General features: G+C 49.7%; 1 protein-coding gene across 1 annotated transcript in view; it reads right to left on the reverse strand.

Annotated features, from left to right (window-relative positions):
* The window catches only part of LOC139052437 (uncharacterized), an 87,716-nt gene that overhangs the window by 14,339 nt on the left and 54,332 nt on the right, over positions 1-19,045 (reverse strand). The window contains exon 4 of the mRNA XM_070529536.1: positions 16,772-17,091. Within this exon, the coding sequence (XP_070385637.1) occupies positions 16,772-17,091 (320 nt within the window). The remainder of the gene's footprint in view (positions 1-16,771; positions 17,092-19,045) is intronic.

Genomic DNA, 19,045 nt, shown 5'->3' on the forward strand with positions numbered 1-19,045 from the left:
AAGGTCGGAGCGCCTAGAGTGATAACTTAGAGAACAAATACGTTTGATGTCCGCCCACCGCGATAAACCTTCTATTAACTGAGCGTACAGAAAAGCACAATATCACGTGGCCTTTAAAATCGCATTTTCGATTACTCCCTGCCGTTGACAGCATACAGCGACCGCTTAGTGACAGACGTCCGAACAAATGCCATTGTTAAGCGCAAAACAAATTTCGGGCGTTCCATGAAGCAAGCCTTCATCGGCTGCTCATGAAACACGCCTAACGGAGGACCTTAAGGAAAGTGCTGCATGCAAGATATCTCCGGAGTCCTAAACTATAATTTCTTTCATACATCGCGCAAAACGTTTTCGGAACACTGCACCGTAACCCGCATTATTATTACCATCGAAACGCATTACGTACACGAACATGCAGATGCGTGGAACAGGAAATCGCGACGGCGCTCGCATTATTCCCCGTGAAATATGGAAATTAGGTCTCTTCGGAGGCGATATATATATATATATATATATATATATATATATATATATATATATATATATATATATATATATATATATATATATATATATATATATATATATATATAGTACAAACGCGAACGGAGAATACCGCTACCTATAGCACATTTATCGGGCTCATAATCATAAAGCTAGGCTTTTGCATAACGGAAATGGTCCTTCCGATCTCAGCCACGTACACCAGAATGTGCCCCGGAGCGGAAACGCATTTAACGCGGCAATATCGCCGAGATCACCGAGAAAATGCGCGCCGATATCGACTCTTGGCCTTTCGAGCGTTTCGCACGAAATGACGAGCATTCCCTCACGCTTCCGCGGGCAAAGCGGTTGTCGGGCGATCCAAGAATATTCAAGGTGGAGTAGAGTGTTCAAATATGAAGCGGAAATATTTCTAGCATTTAGTGACGACTGTAGCCGTGTTTTCATTGGGAAAGGCCTTAGTCCTGAATTAGACAAAGAAGGCTGCTGTTGATGATGGTGGTGATAGCCATGCGAACTTATTTGGACGTTTGCAACAGCTGCGTGACTGCTTTTTGCTACAGACGTTTTTAACCCCAAGAACCATCACCGGAAAGGCCGGTGCATGATGTGGGCGTGGCGTACTAGGTAGAATCACGTGACGGCGGCTAACTGCGTCCCTCACAGAGGGAGCAAGCTGGGAACAAACATTTGTCTCAACACTGCGCTGTTGTTATGTTTTCCCACATTTAGCGTCGTTAATTACCACATTATTTGTCCTTCCATATAGGCGTCTATGGACGTGTGTGGCTATATCGGCCGGATGTATTCGTCTATATGAACGTGACCAATGACAATTAACTGTTCTGGTCTACAATGTCGGGCGTCTCTCACTAAAGCCGGCTTAATCTTTCCCAAACAACGACACGATAAGGAACAACGATTAGTATTGTGAGAGGCGGCAAATAATCGTGGCTTATACTATTTCAAATGTAAAGGCTTCTCTTTACTCGAAGTGTTATTATGATGAAGCTTTCAGCGTGCCCTTTCCGGACGGCACTATATCTGTGGATGGCTATCTTGAACCGCGAACTCACGATGCTAACTAACCGATACTTCCCGATAAAATATTTACCCAACTCTGGTGCTCTACGCCACCACCTCAGGCCGATATCCTGCGAGTTATAAACTTTCCATGGGAAAATTGTGCATGAGTTCAGCTTCATCTGAAGGTTATTATCGTGTTCTTTATTTTATATATTTTTTTGTTTCTTGATTTGTTTCATGATCCCCACCACTGACTCGTACCCCTGCTTAGGCCAATGAGCCATTCTTGTTATTAAATTTCATCGTCTCTTTCAGTTGCTGCAACAGCATTTGTAAATGAAGTATTTTTCATTGCAGGTTAAGGCACGCTAATTGCTTCAATTGTTTCTATTACCGCTTGGGTCTGTCCAAAATTATCCACATGCCACGAGCCCTGCTGCTTCAACCAATTAGGAGACGTCGGCATAACAAGGGAGAAATTCGGCTCAACGTGACATGATAAGGAGTATAGATAAGGAGTACGAATGTGCATAGATAAGGAGTACGAATGTGTTAATTGTCAGAAAAGCCCATATAAATTTAACCTCCTATCGCGTAAACTTTTACCGCTTGCGTGCGCGGCTGGGTGGCAAAGAAACGCTTTCTTCAACCTATACTTACTTAGAGCAAACATTTCTGAAAACAGTGATGCAACGACATGTGCAAACAATTAATATGTGGCAAAGGGTATTACTACAATCAATACAAATGTTACATGTGTCATTGTAGAGGCTAAGTAATATATGTACACATAGGGTTTGTAAACCACTCAGATACGATGAAGAAAATAGATATTGTACGCCGATATATTATGGGTAAATATATGTTCATTTTACGACACAGTTACAGTATCTCCATGATCTCAGAACTCTTTTCATTTGTCATATACAACATGAGAAATCTGAACCCAAATACCACGTTTTATTGCTGCAATAGCTGAGAAACGTCTGCAGGTGATATTTGAGCAAAACGCTTGAGCAAAAAATTCGGACGCAGACGCAGGGAGTAAAAGAGGACGAAAGCTGGTACAAGGGATGATAAGGCACGAGTTGTCGCCCGCAAGTTAACAAACAAACTAACAGTATTGTGAATACTAGTTACTTGGCACTATACGTCCATGCCATCCGCGAAGGAATGCATCAAAGCAGTGCCGTTATTGAAATCGCTCTCGATACCAAGGCACTAAATCTGTAAACTTCATAATTAACCTCTTCACAAGGCGCGAAAATTTTCGGAAACTGAACCTCGCAAGAAAAGAAAAGAAAAGAAGAACAAAAGCCCACGCGTCTCCTTTCCGCGCGAAGCGCCCCAAATAGGGGCGATGAAAGGAGGAGGCCCGCAATAATCGTCTCAAGGGCCGGATTTCACCTCGAAGCAGCTGACGCCCCGCTTTCGCCATGCGAAGCTTAACCAAGCGCGTTGTAATGAGCTCGGGAAGCGATCGAGAGAATGCGAGAGTCGGGGCGATGACGAAGGCTTTTCTTCCACGGCCGGATCTCGCCGCGGAGTGACGCGGAGGGAACGCCCGAGCACGCTCGATCGCTCCCTTCGAAGAGAAATTCGGGCGCTCTTCATTCTTCGGTTATATACACACACGGCGAGCTAGATTATATATACTTGTTACGCAAGGCACATCAACGCGACGCAAGCTGTTGATGGCGGCGGTACCGCATATACAGAGCGCCGCAAAACACCATATAAAGGGAAACGTCGATGGCGTCTCGCGTCGAGAAGCTCGTGTCGCGGCTCGCTGTACACACAGTATGCAGATAGGAAGAGACGCCGGTATAAGCGTTTAATTCATGGCTGCCGCGGACTGCTCAGCAGAGCGTACGTGAGGTTCGGGCGACGCAGCTATAGTATGAGCGCGTCGAAAGGTTGCAGCTGCTGCGGCAATGGTTGGTTAGGTTTGGGCAACGCGCAATGATTGCCTCGCGGGCGCGTATCGCTCGAGACACTGTTATCTGTGATCGCTGGGTGGACGAAAGACTCCTCACTGTGCATAATGAAGCGTCCTCCCCCCTCCCCCCCCCCCCCCATTTTATTTTCTTATTTCGGCTACCTCGAGCCAAATTTTGTTGGTTTGACGCCGGCGCTCACGCGCGAGGTAAATAAAAGATGTCTCGCGGTGACTTGCGGCGGTAGTTGGTTGGTGTGTTCAGACCGATCAGCTTTCATTGTAGCGTGTCGTAGCGAAACAGCCCGCGTGACGTCGAGTCGCTTTTTAGTCGTACGCATTGCACCGACGTTCATATAGAAGCAATATTTATCTATAGCAGAGATGGCATTGATCCTTTCCAGTCGTGCTTTTCATATGTCGTTGCGATTTGGCGAAACAAAATCTAGCGTTTTCGCACCGGCAATAAAATTCCGGACATATATATATATATATATATATATATATATATATATATATATATATATATATATATATATATATATATATATATATATATATGCATCAAAAATAAAGATCGATTATTGCACAGAATAAGTGGACTAAGTAAAATTATAAAAATAAGGTAACCGAGTGTTAAGAAAGTTCTTGTACCATTTCTCTAATACAGTCATGTTTGAACGATACGGATTCTACACCGCATGTAAACAAAACTTGTGTAGTTTCAGGTTCCCAGTGCAATAATCGTAGCCACAATATGCAATAGAACTTGTTATACGTACTGTAATGTTCATGTAAATCCACATCTTCATATATATATATATATATATATATATATATATATATATACAATAGCCATTTGGGTATTTTAACGTCTGGGCACTGAGATAAGCAAACCACATCCCGCTTATAACACAGTGGACCTAATTTCGATAAGCAGCGTATATGTGCTTCGGAACACACAATCACGAGCCTCTGTAGCTTAGCGGCTGTGTCGCTGTGACGTGATATCGGGTTCGTTTTCGAAGTGCGGTAGCCGCATTCCGATGTGGGCAGAATGCAACAGCTCCTTGGCATGAAGGGCGCAAGGTACAGAAAGCGAGGTGATTGCTGTTTAGAGCACAAGTAGAGTCAAGATTATTCAAAATGCACGGTGGCGTAACCTGCGCATGACGGAAACATCTTAAAGCAAGAGTTCGCAGATTTTAAGTTTCAGTTATGAACAGAAATCGGATGGAATTTGCTCACCTGCAACAAACACAACAATCTGCTGTAAAATTTTATAGATGAAGGTGTAGAGAGAGAGGGAAACACAGATAGACATGGCTGACTATACTTCGCGTGGACAGATGCTGATGCGCCATGGAACGTTCCTGGCATCGCATAGTGAACGATGAACCGCGCTGCTCCTACACAAGCCAGCAACTAATAATAATAATAATAATATATGGGGTTTTACGTGCCAAAACCACTTTCTGATTATGAGGCACGCCGTAGTGGGGGACTCCGGAAATTTTGACCACCTGGGGTTCTTTAACGTGCACCTAAATCTAAATACACGGGTGTTTTCGCATTTCGCCCCCATCGAAATGCGGCCGCCGTGGCCGGGATTCGATCCCGCGACCTCGTGCTCAGCAGCCTAACACCATAGCCACTGAGCAACCACGGCGGGTAAGCCAGCAACTCGAAATATACAATCCTCTAGCGACGTGATCCGCATGATGGAAGCGAAGTGAAGTAGGAAGCGAAGTACAAAGCAGAGCTTCCTTTAGGAATTCAACAATTGACTATTAGTCGCTTCACCACAGAATAAACTACGATACGTTAATCGATTGTTTGCGCACAAGGCAGGACGGCCTCTTGCGACGGACTTTATTCACTCCCGGGGGAGCCGTTTCCGTGACGCCGCATTTAGCGAAACCATTTCGCGCTAATTAGAGGGCCGCGCGGGGCACAGTTTGTCACTCAACAGGATTTCAGCTCTTACGACACCCTGCAGACGAGGCGCGCGAAATTTTCGCCTGCCAGCAAAGTGGCCGCTAACGCGTGCCAGAAGCAAACGCCTCGGCGTCAAAATCGCGCCGCCGAGGACACTTAATCATCATTACGTATCGGTGATAAATATGAAATGATCGCCATTAGGGGCTGATACTTTCCGAGATGCTGAAGAGAGAAAGAACTATAATAAAGGGGCCGTAATCGAGCTCACAGCTGAGGTAACATTAGTGTGTCTCATTTCGCGGGCTCCCTTCCATTCTTTCTTTCTTTACTGCTTTCGCGGGTTCATATTGCTGTAATGATGACGCCTTGTTCGGGCCGGCCGCGCTATAAATGCCAGTTTGCGCGCATGCCGCAACAGCGCGCTTGAGGGTGCATGCATGCGAAAGGTCGAAGCGTGCTCCCAACCGTGTTGCGTCACTCTGTATACGCGCAGTGAGTGTGCTTCGGGGGGTATCCTTTATCGCGCCATCCAATCTCGCAGCAAGGTATCTCGAAACCTCCTTGTGGAAACCTGTTGGGCCCCATTTAGGTCGAGGCGGTCAGCCACAAGTGAAGTGACTGGTTCCACTATTCATCTAACGGTTGAAGATCTGTTGAGATAACGTTAATAGAGGATGACAGAAGAAGACAGCGTCAAGTCAGCTGACACTTACTCGGTTTACAAGTGTGGCTACAAACATTACCGCGACGAAAAAAAAATTGCTCTCAGCCGCAGTTTCTTAATTGTGGTAGCACGAGGCTAGCAGCGAAGTTATTGCACGGGCTTCTTACACTGAAATGATTATACCTTCACTATGCATCTGTGAGAAACGGCAAACCTCTGAAAAACAGAATCGGCATTGTCTCTTATTTCGAGCTGCACAGAAGGGATGGACAGCGGTGACATTAAGAAACAAGCGCGTGTTGTAGAGCGATAACCTCTGCGAAAATTCATATAGCGCTCAGCGCATAAGCAATGGCCAATGTGTGCTCAGAATTCGGAAGGCACACCCATAACAAACAAAGATAACATGCGCACTTAGTTCACGGACTGTTTTAGGTGTGATGCGAAGGATGCCAGAATCCTGCTGCCTTGCCTCAAAGAAGAGTGGTATACGCTGCTCCGCTGCTGGAGGGTGTGGCTAGTAAAGGCAGGTATAAAACGTAGAATGAGAAGACATAATTTTTTTTGGAAAGTGAGTTTATTCATGAAAACGTTTATAGAAAACGGTGCTCAAGAAGATCAAGACCCTGCCCCAACAAGCACTCACTGGACGCCGCTGTTGTAAGCCAAGAACGTAGTTAAGGACTCTAGGTTTTGATGCCTGTCAGAGATCCCATAAATATGCATTTTGCTCGCAGTAAAGAAACGAAGCTCGAGATTTACATGCTTCGAAGAGCCTTGCCGGCGGCGGTTTGTCAGTTGTAATTACGAGGATGGCTATAACAGTCAACCAAGCACGCGGTACGGGAACGCCTGGTAGCGAGATGATGTTACTCACAGCGTAAAACACACAACAAATGGGCGATCTAAATAAGTAAAAGAAAAACTGGGAAAGAAAAGAAGAAATGCCGATGCTTCTGCTGATAAGGGTTATTCTGGACCAGGATGTTCCGGTCAAGGTTGCCCCAGTGAAAGAGAGAGAACATCCACAATATCACGACCGAAACGTACACGGTGACACTATCCTCAGGGCACGTTCGTGCTTCTTCGCGCACAGAATACTAGACACTGGGCAAACAAAATTTTCTCAACTGGTTTCGCGCACAGTAAAAAAAAAAAAGAAAAGGAAAGAAGTGAAAAAAAAAAAGGAATGACGCGAGTCTCCCTTAACACAGCGCGCGAGATTTCGAGGGTACCGCAGCGATGGTCTGGTGAAATGGTGTGCGTTGCTCAACAGGGGACGACGTAAGTGTAATCGGTTGGGGCAACGTGACGCAAGAAAATTAGGCTGCATACGTGCAGAGTGCGATCGAGATTTTATGGACTGTTCAGGAAGGCATTACCCACCTTCGGGTTTAACCTTTCATGCTATACTCAGCGGCGTATATATAGCTTTATATACGAGGCGCACGTGACACCCGAGGATAGCGAAATAAGTTATAAGCGCCGGGGAAATGTATATCTATCAGCTGAAACAGCCAGAGACGAGCTACAGCAGCGAAGAAACAAGCTGTGCCCATAGCCGCTGCTGACGTATGGAGCGCGTGAGCGTGCGTGTGTGAGTGGGCACGACGAAAAAAAAAAATGGAGAGGTGATGAGGCGTTCCCGAGCGTGTAAGATTTCAACCGACGAGAGAAATATATGGCAGTGGGCGTGAACCGGCGGCGTTGCGAACGAGAGAAGAGCAGTCAGGGCGGAGAGGAAAGGAGGCCTTCGCGCCAGGCCTGACCGACCGGCTGGCGTTTCGCGTATATACATATACACGGCGGCGGGTAATTAAAAGCGCGCAACGTTTAAGGCATGCCGCCGATCAGCAACACTTGGTGTTGGAAAAGAAAGAAGAAAAGAAGAAAAAAAAAAGAAAAGAGAAATAGAGACACCTGCATACATATACTATATAGTATATCGCCTATACAGACACGCCAGTTCGTTACAACTTGCGCCTTTCCCGCGGCACTCACTCCGGCGCGCGGTTTTGAAAGTGCCCCGAGCGCTCGTCTTTATTACCGTTCATCTGAGCTTTCGGTGCACGGTGCTGTTCGTATTGAGCACGAACTTGCATACATGGTGATCCGGGGCGCGCGCAGGTATGCGGAGGCTCTATAAATAACGACGAGGGCGGATTGGATAAGAAGGGAACGTGTGGAGAACCTGCGGAGCTCCCGCGCGCGCGCGCGCGGGAGCACCTCTTTGCGCGTAGAAGTATAGCTCGGGCGGTGCAAATCAGTGCGACTTTATTTACGACTTCGGCGAGTAGTGTAACAGATTAAACGAGAGTCGAATGGTAATGGGCGTCGCTTTCCGAGCGAGGAGAAGGGTTGGGTACACAGAGAACGAGGAGATCCCACTAGGGGCGAAATTTTCCGGGGCTCCAGGTTAACGCATTAATGCTCATTGGCGCGGGCTAAATCACGGCGAAGCGCTTTCTCGTTTCGTTCCGACGCGGGCCTCTGATGGCTCTATCGCAGCCTGCTATGGTTTGCATGCATTATGCGCCGCGCGGTCAGCGCGTCGCTTGTTTTCGTTGTTGTTGCCGAAGAGTCCCGAGAGCGAGCCAGCTAACGGGCGGGTTACGATGCAGCGAGCGGATCGCGTACGCGCAGTCCCTATAGCCACCAATAAAAGACCACGCGCGCACGAACGCGCGTCGATCGATGGTCGGACGCCGTCGACGCGTGCGCGAGTGTCTGTGCGTGCGGGCGCACGCAAGTGGAAGTTTATCATAATGTTAAACGGTGGCAACGAGCCATAGACTCGTGTAATCGTACGCGGCGCTTAAGTGCGGCGCTAGCGCGATGCCGCCGCGAAACGGTGCTGGTGCACGGGAGCGCGCGATCGTCTGTGGCCTGCAGTGGGAGTTGTTTTGTTTTCCGGTTTCAGTCTGTCAGCGCCGAAGTGTGTCGGTCCCTGATGCACCCGGCCTCTAGGTGGGAGCCGCGGCGTTGGCCAAAAATGGTTCATCGCTTGGTGGGTTTCACGACATGCGCTTACTGCGCTTAGGCCGAGATGCTGCACGACGAAGCCTCCGAAGTCGAAGGTGAACCGGCCGATATGGAGGACGGACGGACACTTATGAACAGAAGGTACTCTATGCCGGCGACGTGCAGTAAGTCTAGTACTTATGTAGCCCTCAAGTGTAGCATATTGGCAGTCAAAATGTGCGATATCTGGCACCGAGCTTGCCAACGCGGGAATAGATGTATATGTTACCAAACATCTAATGTTTGGGTTTTTATGGTTATGGCAACGAGAAATTCTGTCTAGAGAGGCCGTTTGCTCCTTCATTATGAACTTTTCCCATCCTTGATAATCACGGACAAGCTGGCCTCATTGAGTCACCCTCTCTCTGCAGCGTTACGTGTCACCACTTTTAGGTGACACGACAACAATACACCAAATATATGCGGGAATTAAAAGAAGAAAGAAACAAGCCAGCAAATAAACAAACAAGAAAACGGCAACAAACTTAGTGTGCCTCGCCATACGGGCACACACACGCCCACACCAGCGGGCTTCCCCCCAGAACGCGTCTTACTGCAGAGAAGACCGCTGTGACGAATGTTTCTTTATGAATTTACGCAGGGCATACAAGCATGAACTCCTTTTTCAAAGCATGTCATTGCGCAATACGTGTTTAGCATTATTCAGCCAAATGTCACAAATGCAGCCCGCATCGTTATGTGTGAATCCTATGTTGGTACTACTGCCTTCCACGGCTGCATAGGCCTTACAGGAAGTGTTCACTTCAAGAAGTTCCTGCACATATTAGTAGAGAGAACCACGAGGAAACGCGGCACACACAACGAGGGGCGAAGGACCAAAGTTATAGGCGAGCGTCTTCGCCCCGTGAATCTTCGAAGCTTCGGCCCGCCTCGTGCTATCGAGAGCCGCGCGGAGGCGTGTGTGTTCGGCAAGTGCGTGCGCACGCTCGCCGGTGCTCGGAGCTGCTACCAAGCTCGCTGCGTGCGACGCTGTATAGTGGGAGCGGGAAGAGGCAATTAAGCGAAACGCGAGAACTAATAAATAGTCCTCCCGGAACACCGCGCCGCCGCAGCCGTCGATCTCTCAACGGCATCAGCGACGCCCCGCAATAAAGACGATAATGGCGATTCGCAGGATTCATCCCTGGTTCGCCGCTTGCCTTCTTTTCTTTCTTTCTTTCGCTTGCACTTAACCATTCTCTTGTAACCTTTACGGCCCTCGCCCGCACACACTGCATCCCTCGTGCTTACCCTCCTGCGCCAAAGACTTTGTAAGCCATGCATGCAGAACTCCACTGCCCTTTTCGGTCAGCTGCACCGTATGCGAACTGGATATACGCGAAAGCGAAGTGGGAAAAAATGATCCCGTGTGGTGTGCACGCAAGAGCTTCTGCAGGCATGCGAACACGTGACCGAGGTGAGAAATAAAGCGCGCAGAAAGAACGAACGGAGGGGGAGGGGGTGGACTGTTGCAAAGGCGGTCGGCTCGGAGTGCCCCTCAAACAAATGCTAAGCTATGTTAGGAACCAGGAGCGTGAGGGAAAAAATTACAAATAGCATTAAAAGCAAAAGTAGAAAACAACACGCAAAAATAACGAACTACGGCATAATAAGCGTGAACAAGAACAGCCTGCTGAAGGAAGAAAGGAATAGTCTGTAAAGACCGCTGAGAACGGGGAGGGGAGGTGGGGGTTGAAAGAGTGATGGCAAGATTGTCTTTCGACTCCTTAAAAACCACGCCCCGACTTTGTTTCCAGTTGTCGCGTTTTTAATTAAGCCTGCTCCCGCCGGAAAGGCGCATTAGCGAGAGGACAGACCGGGCGGAAGAGAAGGAGAGTTGATATGGGCCACGGGACGGGCTCTCTTCTCAGGGTCACGCACCCTGTCTCGATCGAAGTTCCCCTCTTCGTTGTTCGGGTGGCAAGCGCTGAATTGAGACATCCGAAAGGCGGGGAGACAAAGGAACGAGCTGACGCGCTGGGCTTTGATGGCTGTCACGACCAAATAGCGTTTTCGTTTCTTTTTTCCATTTTCTTCTGACTTACTAATTTTTACAGGCTTCGAACACGAAAATCCAGGAGGGATGGAAATCGCTTGTGTCCAGGTGATCGGAAACTTGTGCCAGTAATCGCCGGTGTATTATAGTAAATCATCGACACTGCTGCGGGGTAACGTGTCCGCGACCGAAAAAGGGCAATTGACGCCGCACTTTGACAGGTATCGCATGACTCGATTCTTCCCAGAGCAGCGACCTTGGCACGTTTCACAGGCTCACGCGTCACCAACTCCTTGACGCTTTGGACAGGCGTTTATTGATTATGCTGTCAATTCCACACGATGTCGCGACCACTGGGTGCTCTCCACCTTGAGAACTAAAGCATAACGCGATCTCCATGATCTGGTTGATCCGACGTCCCCGTTTACACGCTCTTGATGGACAGATGACACTGAAAACACATTTATGCGTTGCGCTTACTATTTCTTTTTGCACCGCTTAATAAATTCTTGGATAACATGCATTCCCAGCGATTACACTTAAGACCTTGCAAAACATTTTTGTCGGTTATTACTTTAATGATTCATCTTGCCAGCGCGATAGAGACGGGAAACAATGAGGATACGCAGACTCCACACAACGCTGGATGTTTGCGTACTATATAAGTATTATCAATAAGTATCGTCAAGAATACTTTCGTGATCGGCAGGAGACGCAATGACAGAGAACCAGTGGACCGGGCCTCAGCACTGGCGGCACAAAAGGCAGGCACGAAGAGGGGCTCACTGAGGCCCACGTGGCGGATTTCACGCAGCGTTATACAAGAGCCAATGTCTTTCGATAACACCCTCTTGCGCTGCCTCCCCGGTACCACCAACACCGCCGGAGCGTAGACAGCGGTGATCATGGCATGTAGAAACCAAATAGCATTTGCACTTCCCTCACTGAACCTTGCCTTACGTCTGATTTCCGCGATGCAGTTCATCAGGCGCCTTAAAGTCTCGAATTTTTTCCTATTTATCTTGTCATAAAAAAGCACACGCCGACAATTAAAACCACGTTATGAAATACGTACAGTTGGCACCTACTCCCAGCACGAAGCTGCGAAAGAAATCCACATGCATTACTTAGAAAGAAAGTCTTGCTGTGAAGCATGAAGCTTCGGAACCCCGCACAACGTTCCAGTGGATGCCAACCTTCCCTTTTATGCAACTTCCTCCACCTTGAGGATTGAAGAAATATCCTTCCTTGTAATGCTGTATTTATACTACAAAAGCGACGTCCTGGGCGTCTTATTTCTGTCTGGCCGTCTACAGCATAAGCTGGAACTAATGCTGCGTATGGAGTGAGAGGGTGACCATATCAGGTTGTGTTCAAGAAAGACGTCGCCACGAGTCTTGCGAGACCACAACCTTGCATCTCATATACGAATAGATCAAAATCAACGCGCAAATAACACGTTCACATAGACCAAATACCTCGTCGGACCATAACCGCATTCAATAGATTCCGATCGTCAATGGCAAGTGCTCACCACAGCTCCCGTGGACCCCTGTAGCGGTTCGCAGAGAGCAGTTTCAGAACTGCACCCCTTATACAGAGCGAAAAATATATTTGGAATAGCATGACTTGATTTGAAATATACTTCGCAGTTTCTGCTCGGAGACAGCGTTCCAAGGTATGCGCAGACCACGGCATACAGAAACAGCAGCAAACATGTTGTCAGGTGACGTCCAGAAGGCGCATACAGAAGACGCATAGTCGCGCAGCCAGGAACAGGTGTCATATCAATATGAAATGTTGTGACCAGTCTCAGATATCCCTGCAGACGCTCGCGTAACTGCAAACTCGACAAGTCTGTGTACATTCATGATAGTAACAAAAACCGCGGCGCATAGGATGGCTGACGAAAAGATAATAAGATGAAGGAACGGTGCTTTCGACGAAAGCATATGCGCCTGAATTTCCTCGGATGCTTACAATCTGTCATTCGTGTTGTGTACAATAACCGTCGACAGAGCGCCAGATGCACGCGTTGCGGCGGCGTTAAGTGGTCCGGCTGGCGTGTTTGCGACATCGATGGACAGCCCATTTAGGAACCGTTCGACACGTATAAAGCGACCCACGATGGAAAGAAAGGACGAGAGGCAACGCCACAGCCAGGTTTCAGATGGCGCATAAATAAGACCGGAAGGGAAAGAAAATACGATGAAGATCGAACTACAGTATATAGTACGCACATCGCTATGCAGCTGCGGAACAAACGCCCTCTGGGCGTGATCATGCTCTTGTCCGGACAGGGTCGTCTCGACCAGATGAAGAAGCTGTAAAAATTCTAAAGGTGGGGTGGTGGGGGTTGGAGAGATGAGTACAAGAGTGAGGAAGCGGGCTATAAACAACTACATTAATAACAAGCCCGAGCGGTGAGGAGGAGGAGAGGGCGGCTCTAAGAAAGGACGAGGACGATAGATTAAGACGCGCCAAGAGTGATCGGAACACAAGACGGCGGGGCGACCCACTGGCTAGATATACCCTACACTGTCTCGGGCGTGCGTGCGAACGCGCGTGCACGCGCTGTATATAAGCGTATACATGGATGGATGTGTGCGCGCCACAGCAACCCCCCCTTCCCCCTTACGGATGGATGCTCTCTCGTTAATGCGTCGAGCCGCCGCCGCACGCATTCTCTGCGGCGCTGCTGGCCGCTGCTGTTGCGCCGTGGAGAAACAACGGAGCCGCCGTCGCGGCCGCCGCGAAAGTGGGCGGCTTTCGACGACGCCCCCGTGAAGCGACGGATGGCCTTATCGCGGATATTTATGGGCTTCTCCGGGGCATCTGTAACGCCGCCGCAGCGGACCGAGGGGTGTGGATCGAGAGAGCTCGGGGCAAGCGGCGCTTCGCCGCGGCAGGTTTCGGTTATGTAGCGTCGTTGAGGAGGAAGGCGATCGTGCGCGGCCAAGCCCCCTTTCCCCCGCACCACCTTCACGCCTGCCTGCTTACTTCCCTCTTGGTCCGCAAGCAGAAGTTCTTGAGGCCGCCTAGCGCTGCAGTGCCTTGCTTCCTCGTGAAGGCGACGTGGTCTTGCGCGCTCTGGTACTTTGGTCGCACTCCATCTTTCTTTTTTGGGGGGGGGTTTCTTCTTTGTCTTCTGAGCTTGAGGAATTGGGCAGCGCTTGGAGTACGGTGAGATACGAGGGGCTATCGTTACGGGGCGCCTCGCGCGTCTATGTTCCTTGTGCGTTGCTCAGAACGCGTAGTGTAGCCCTAGCGGAAACGTAGCGGAAGGTGTAAAAAGAAAATAAACCAGAAGGATGAGCGAGAGAAGGAAGAAAGAAAGAAAGAAGGATGAGCGAAAGGGGTCGGCCATCTCTCTCTCTCTGACGCGTACTCGCGCGCGACCGAGCTTTTCCGCATGAATTATGGCGGAGGTGTTACCCGACTTTAATGTCTTCATCGAGCGCCCGGGTTATGTATAGCCGGGGCGTCTGAGAACTCCGAGATTATACACCGTCCGTGCACTGCGCCTCGCCGGCGAGCATACACGTCATTGTTGTTTTCAATCTCCCGCAACCATCGGTTAGTGTGTAGTGCATAAGAGCACAATTTACAGTGCATCATCTCCCCCCCCCCCCCCCCCCCCATCCCTCCCTGCGTTTTCTGTGTCATGCGCAAGAGATGGAACTATGCCTATGTTGCCTACGTTAGCTACATGACCCCCTTTCTGTACTCAGTTTTTATTAGGCACGCGGCTCCTGCTCTTAACACTCTCCCCTTATTTTCGTCATCTGGAAACAGCAGCAAGCTCGTTCCTCTCTCTCTCTCTCTCTCGCTCTCATTTTACGCCTCACTTCGCTTGCCTGTGTTTCTTTCTGACGTCTTCATTACTGTTTTACCTCCTCTGCCTCCCTTACACGTTTATTAATATTTTAGTGCCCCGTATAGCTCTACGCCTCCTCCCGCTGTATCCGCACCCACCTGTGTTGCGCGCCGCTGCCTGCCGGTGTCGGGCGCCGGCACGCCATCTATCGCGAGGGACGCGAGCTGCCCCACCCACCGCGGAATAGAGTTACATCACCCGGCAGATGCGGCGCGCGCGGAGATCATGCCCGCTGCGCACGATGACCATCATCGCCATCATCGTCCTTAGCGGCGCGGCGGGCGAGCTGGGAACAAGGTGGGAGGGTGCCTGCACCGCTCGGGAGAAGGCAGGCGGCCGAGGCGTAATAAAATGCGCCCCCACCCGACTCCTGTGCTTGGCGGCGGTGCGAGCCTTACAGCTCGCTTCCAATGCAACGGACGGCATGCATAGTGCGTGGCCTTGCCTTGAACTTCCGTGCGTGGTGGCGGCGGCGGTGTGGTTGCCGTGTGGGAGTCGTGCGCGAGCTCTCGTTTCGCGCGCTTCGCGGCGAGGTATATAGGGTCCCGCCACCGCCTTGCGAGCGACTTTGCGTGCTGCTTGTGTAGACCGTTTGCTGGCGGACTCGCGGCTGTAGAGTGAGAGAAAGAGCAGGCATTTTGCGCGCCCGCCCAGTGATCGCATGCGGGAGGAGCAGATGGTGGCCGAAGCGGATGCGCGAGCTCCGTGCGGTCTGTTTCGGAGAGAGTACAAGCAGGCATGAATATTGCGCCGGCGAAGGAAGCTAAGGAAAAGGTGGCGATGCAGAGTGATTGGGCTGCAATTAGGCGTAAAGACCGCAAAGCGTCTAAACAAGTTAGGCGGAGAATTCGACGGTACACGCGAAAGTTGTCAGACTGCCAGATTCGTCAGGCTGCGCAGGACAAATTTGTCGAGGATTCCAAGAAGGCACTTTTCCCAACGAAGGGGTGATAAGTTTACTGGCATAATGTAGGTACAATCTAATAAAGTATGGCCGGGTGTCTCGAAACTATTTGTGAGCGACATTGTTTTTTAGGAGGACCTGCCGCCTACTCAAGGCGGCCAATCAGATGAGGGAACCACTTGATAGCGCCACATGCTATCAAGCAACAACTCTCATGCATGCCAGCTGTCATGTTATTGGTTGAGAGGGACTGCATGATGGATTGAAAGACGAATACGACGATCGGTGAGCCAAAAACAAACAAAGAAAAAAATAACACGGCAACGTGATGGACGTGATGGCGACAGTGCAAAGCCATTAAAGCTATTTTCCCAGTGTATCAAGCCTTTCATCGCGACAGTATTAGTAGAAGTGAGGGATTCTCATGCTATCGACAGCAATGACGCATCGAACATTCTACCAGCAGCCAATTGCGTTGCGAGTACGAATTCTACACGGGCATCTCGTCTGCACTGGACGGCATTCGGGTAGCTGCGCGCGCCCGTGTATACACCATATACGTACAACACAATGAGAATTCTGACGAACCGCGTCACACGTGGTCATAAAACGCAGCTCTGATTATAGGCGATATTATAGAAGATTCAGTTCATAGGCACCGCCATATCGGGCCCTGTTACGCGAACAATGTTTCACTTTTCTGCGCAGTGAAATCAAATCGACGTGATCGTGAAACACCGAACGCCTCTGTAAACCAATTTCACGCAAACAAACCGACCGCAGTACTGCGTATGTTGTTACATACGGAACGTGACAGCGCTGAACAGCTCGAGATGACGGCACTCCTGCGCTGCCTGTCAAGTAGCCTATAACACACCGCGCTCGCGCGGAAAGCAGCTCACCTGGGAGTCCTTGAGGCCCAGTTTCTCGGCGAGCTTCTTGCGGTCCGGCTTGCTGATGTACTTCTGTATTTGGAAGCGTTTCTCGAGCCCTTGCCTCTGCGCGTCCGAGAAGACGGCCCGCCGCATCATTCCGCGCCTGGGTTTGCCCCTGGCCGTTGCAGCCCACGGGAAGGTGGCCGGCAACGGGAAGCCATGGTGCAGGGGGCCGCCGGCTCCGGTGCCCGGAGGACCACCGGGACCTCCCGCTCCTCCTTGCAGAGGACTCCGGCCGGGGCCGAGACCGAACTGTTCGCCGCCGCTCAGGCCAGCGGGTCCGAGACCTGCGCGATGAAAAACGAAAGAAAGAAAGGAACAATTCAGCAGTTGATGTCAATTCTGACATCGACAAATCACAAGCGTTCACCGTTGGGGCTGAGGAAAACAGTTGACGTAGCGCAAATCTGGGCTGGTAAGAAAGGGTCTTTCGTTGTCGGGAATTTATTTTCAAGAACGGTCTTTAGAGAACAGCTGGCTTAGCGATTTGTTAAAGCTGTAAGGCACTACTCGTTGAACAAGGAGAGCATATAGGAACAGTTCAGGCTGGCGCGGCTTCCACCTTTCTCGATGTTTAGCCGTTAGTCAGCACATGCGTCGTAAATTACTTGCGTTGACTGAAGAACATGTGCAACATCCTCCCCCCCCCCTGCCGTATTGCGTAGGGAATCCGGGATAATTAAGTGTTAATGACGTGTAAGGCGCACATAATGACGCATCGGTGAGGTTCCTCACCTCTAATGCTGGTTATCCGGTATAGGGGATAAGTTATTCTGGCGCGAACCAAGTACTTTGGCGAGGTTAACTCAGGAAACTATCGTGGTTTTAAAAAAGGCTTTTGCTCAAGTTTGCGATAAACGTAGTCTTGAAATTTATTAGAGCTGACCTGGTAGTTACAGAAGAACTTAAAACATACACACTCCATTTCTTAAAGATACGTCGGAAGAACCAGGGGCCGAATTCACGACGCTTCTCGTTTGTGAGAGCTGTTATTTGCCATTGGCTACAGACACATTGGCTAATATATGTGAAACATTACGATTGACTTTTCTGTGACTGCGGGCTCTGGGGCTGAATTCACCAAGCTTCCTGTTCGTAAGTGCATGGTGCTCTTCGCCATTGACCGTTTGCCTACGGTATTAATGTGTCCAGCATCATGACTGGCTGGAATTTTGTCTTACGAACAATACTTGCACAGGAGCTTTTCCTGAATAGGGGCCTTAACTTTTTTTTTTTATGAGCGCGATGGGAGGGACGAGTTTATTTCCGAAGGGATATCATAGCAGGCGTGTGGTTAAATTTTGCGGTGTTATACTTGGAAAACATTCGGCTAGATAAGGCTGAAAGCTCAATAATGAAGGATGTGCACTCGGTGGATCGAGATGGCATATAACCTTTTGCAGCATGCACTAGACAAGGACGGAGACAGAGGAACATACACACTGACACGAGACGGTATAGCGTTTCTCTGGCTCCGTCCTTGTCAGATGACGCGGACGAAGCCCAATCAAGAGCCGACGCTATCCACGTCACAGCATCACTCCGTTTCCCGCCACCTCCCACCTCTCACCCCTCCTCCCCCCCCCCCCCCCCCACAGAAGTCCCAGATACGGGGGCCGAAATAAATGTTTCTCTCTCGCTATCTCCATCTTTGTCTATATATATAGGTTCCGTCTGAAGCTATGTAGTACACCTCCTGCGCTGCTACCCGTCCTTCAGAGATGAAAGACTTGCCCTCTACATTGCTGTAAACCAGATAGACAGGATACCTCTCTCGTTTAGCAGTATTTTGGGACCACGGTAATTCGCGCCAGAGGCGCTGGAGGCCGCAAGAGTCCTTCTGCAGTTTCTGAAGTCAACCGGACTGAGCGACCGTCTGTACGATGGGGCTGATATTTACAATACGTCGGTCACTATACAGTGTACACTGACTCGTGGCTTTCTCTTATTCTTTTCCACCACTTTCGCCTTCTCAACTGCATACAGATAGCCAACCGAGTTCACCCATAGTTCTACGCCTTTCATTCATCTTTCTCTCTCTCTGTCTCGGTGTCCACTGCGAACCAACTTGCCCCAGTTAAGCTGCTTCAAGTGATGTTGGAAACTGTTTCGCGCGCCACCGACCAAGCATGCTGTAGCAAAGAGCGAGTTTGAGACGGTGTATATAGCGAGCCACTGAGTTACTCGCGGTTGTCCCGGCGCTTCAACGCTTGAACTGGAGCGCGGCCGTTGGTTTGAAAC

Source organism: Dermacentor albipictus, unplaced genomic scaffold (genome assembly GCF_038994185.2).
Source record: "Dermacentor albipictus isolate Rhodes 1998 colony unplaced genomic scaffold, USDA_Dalb.pri_finalv2 scaffold_23, whole genome shotgun sequence".
In the NCBI taxonomy this organism is placed as follows: Eukaryota; Metazoa; Arthropoda; class Arachnida; order Ixodida; family Ixodidae; genus Dermacentor; species Dermacentor albipictus.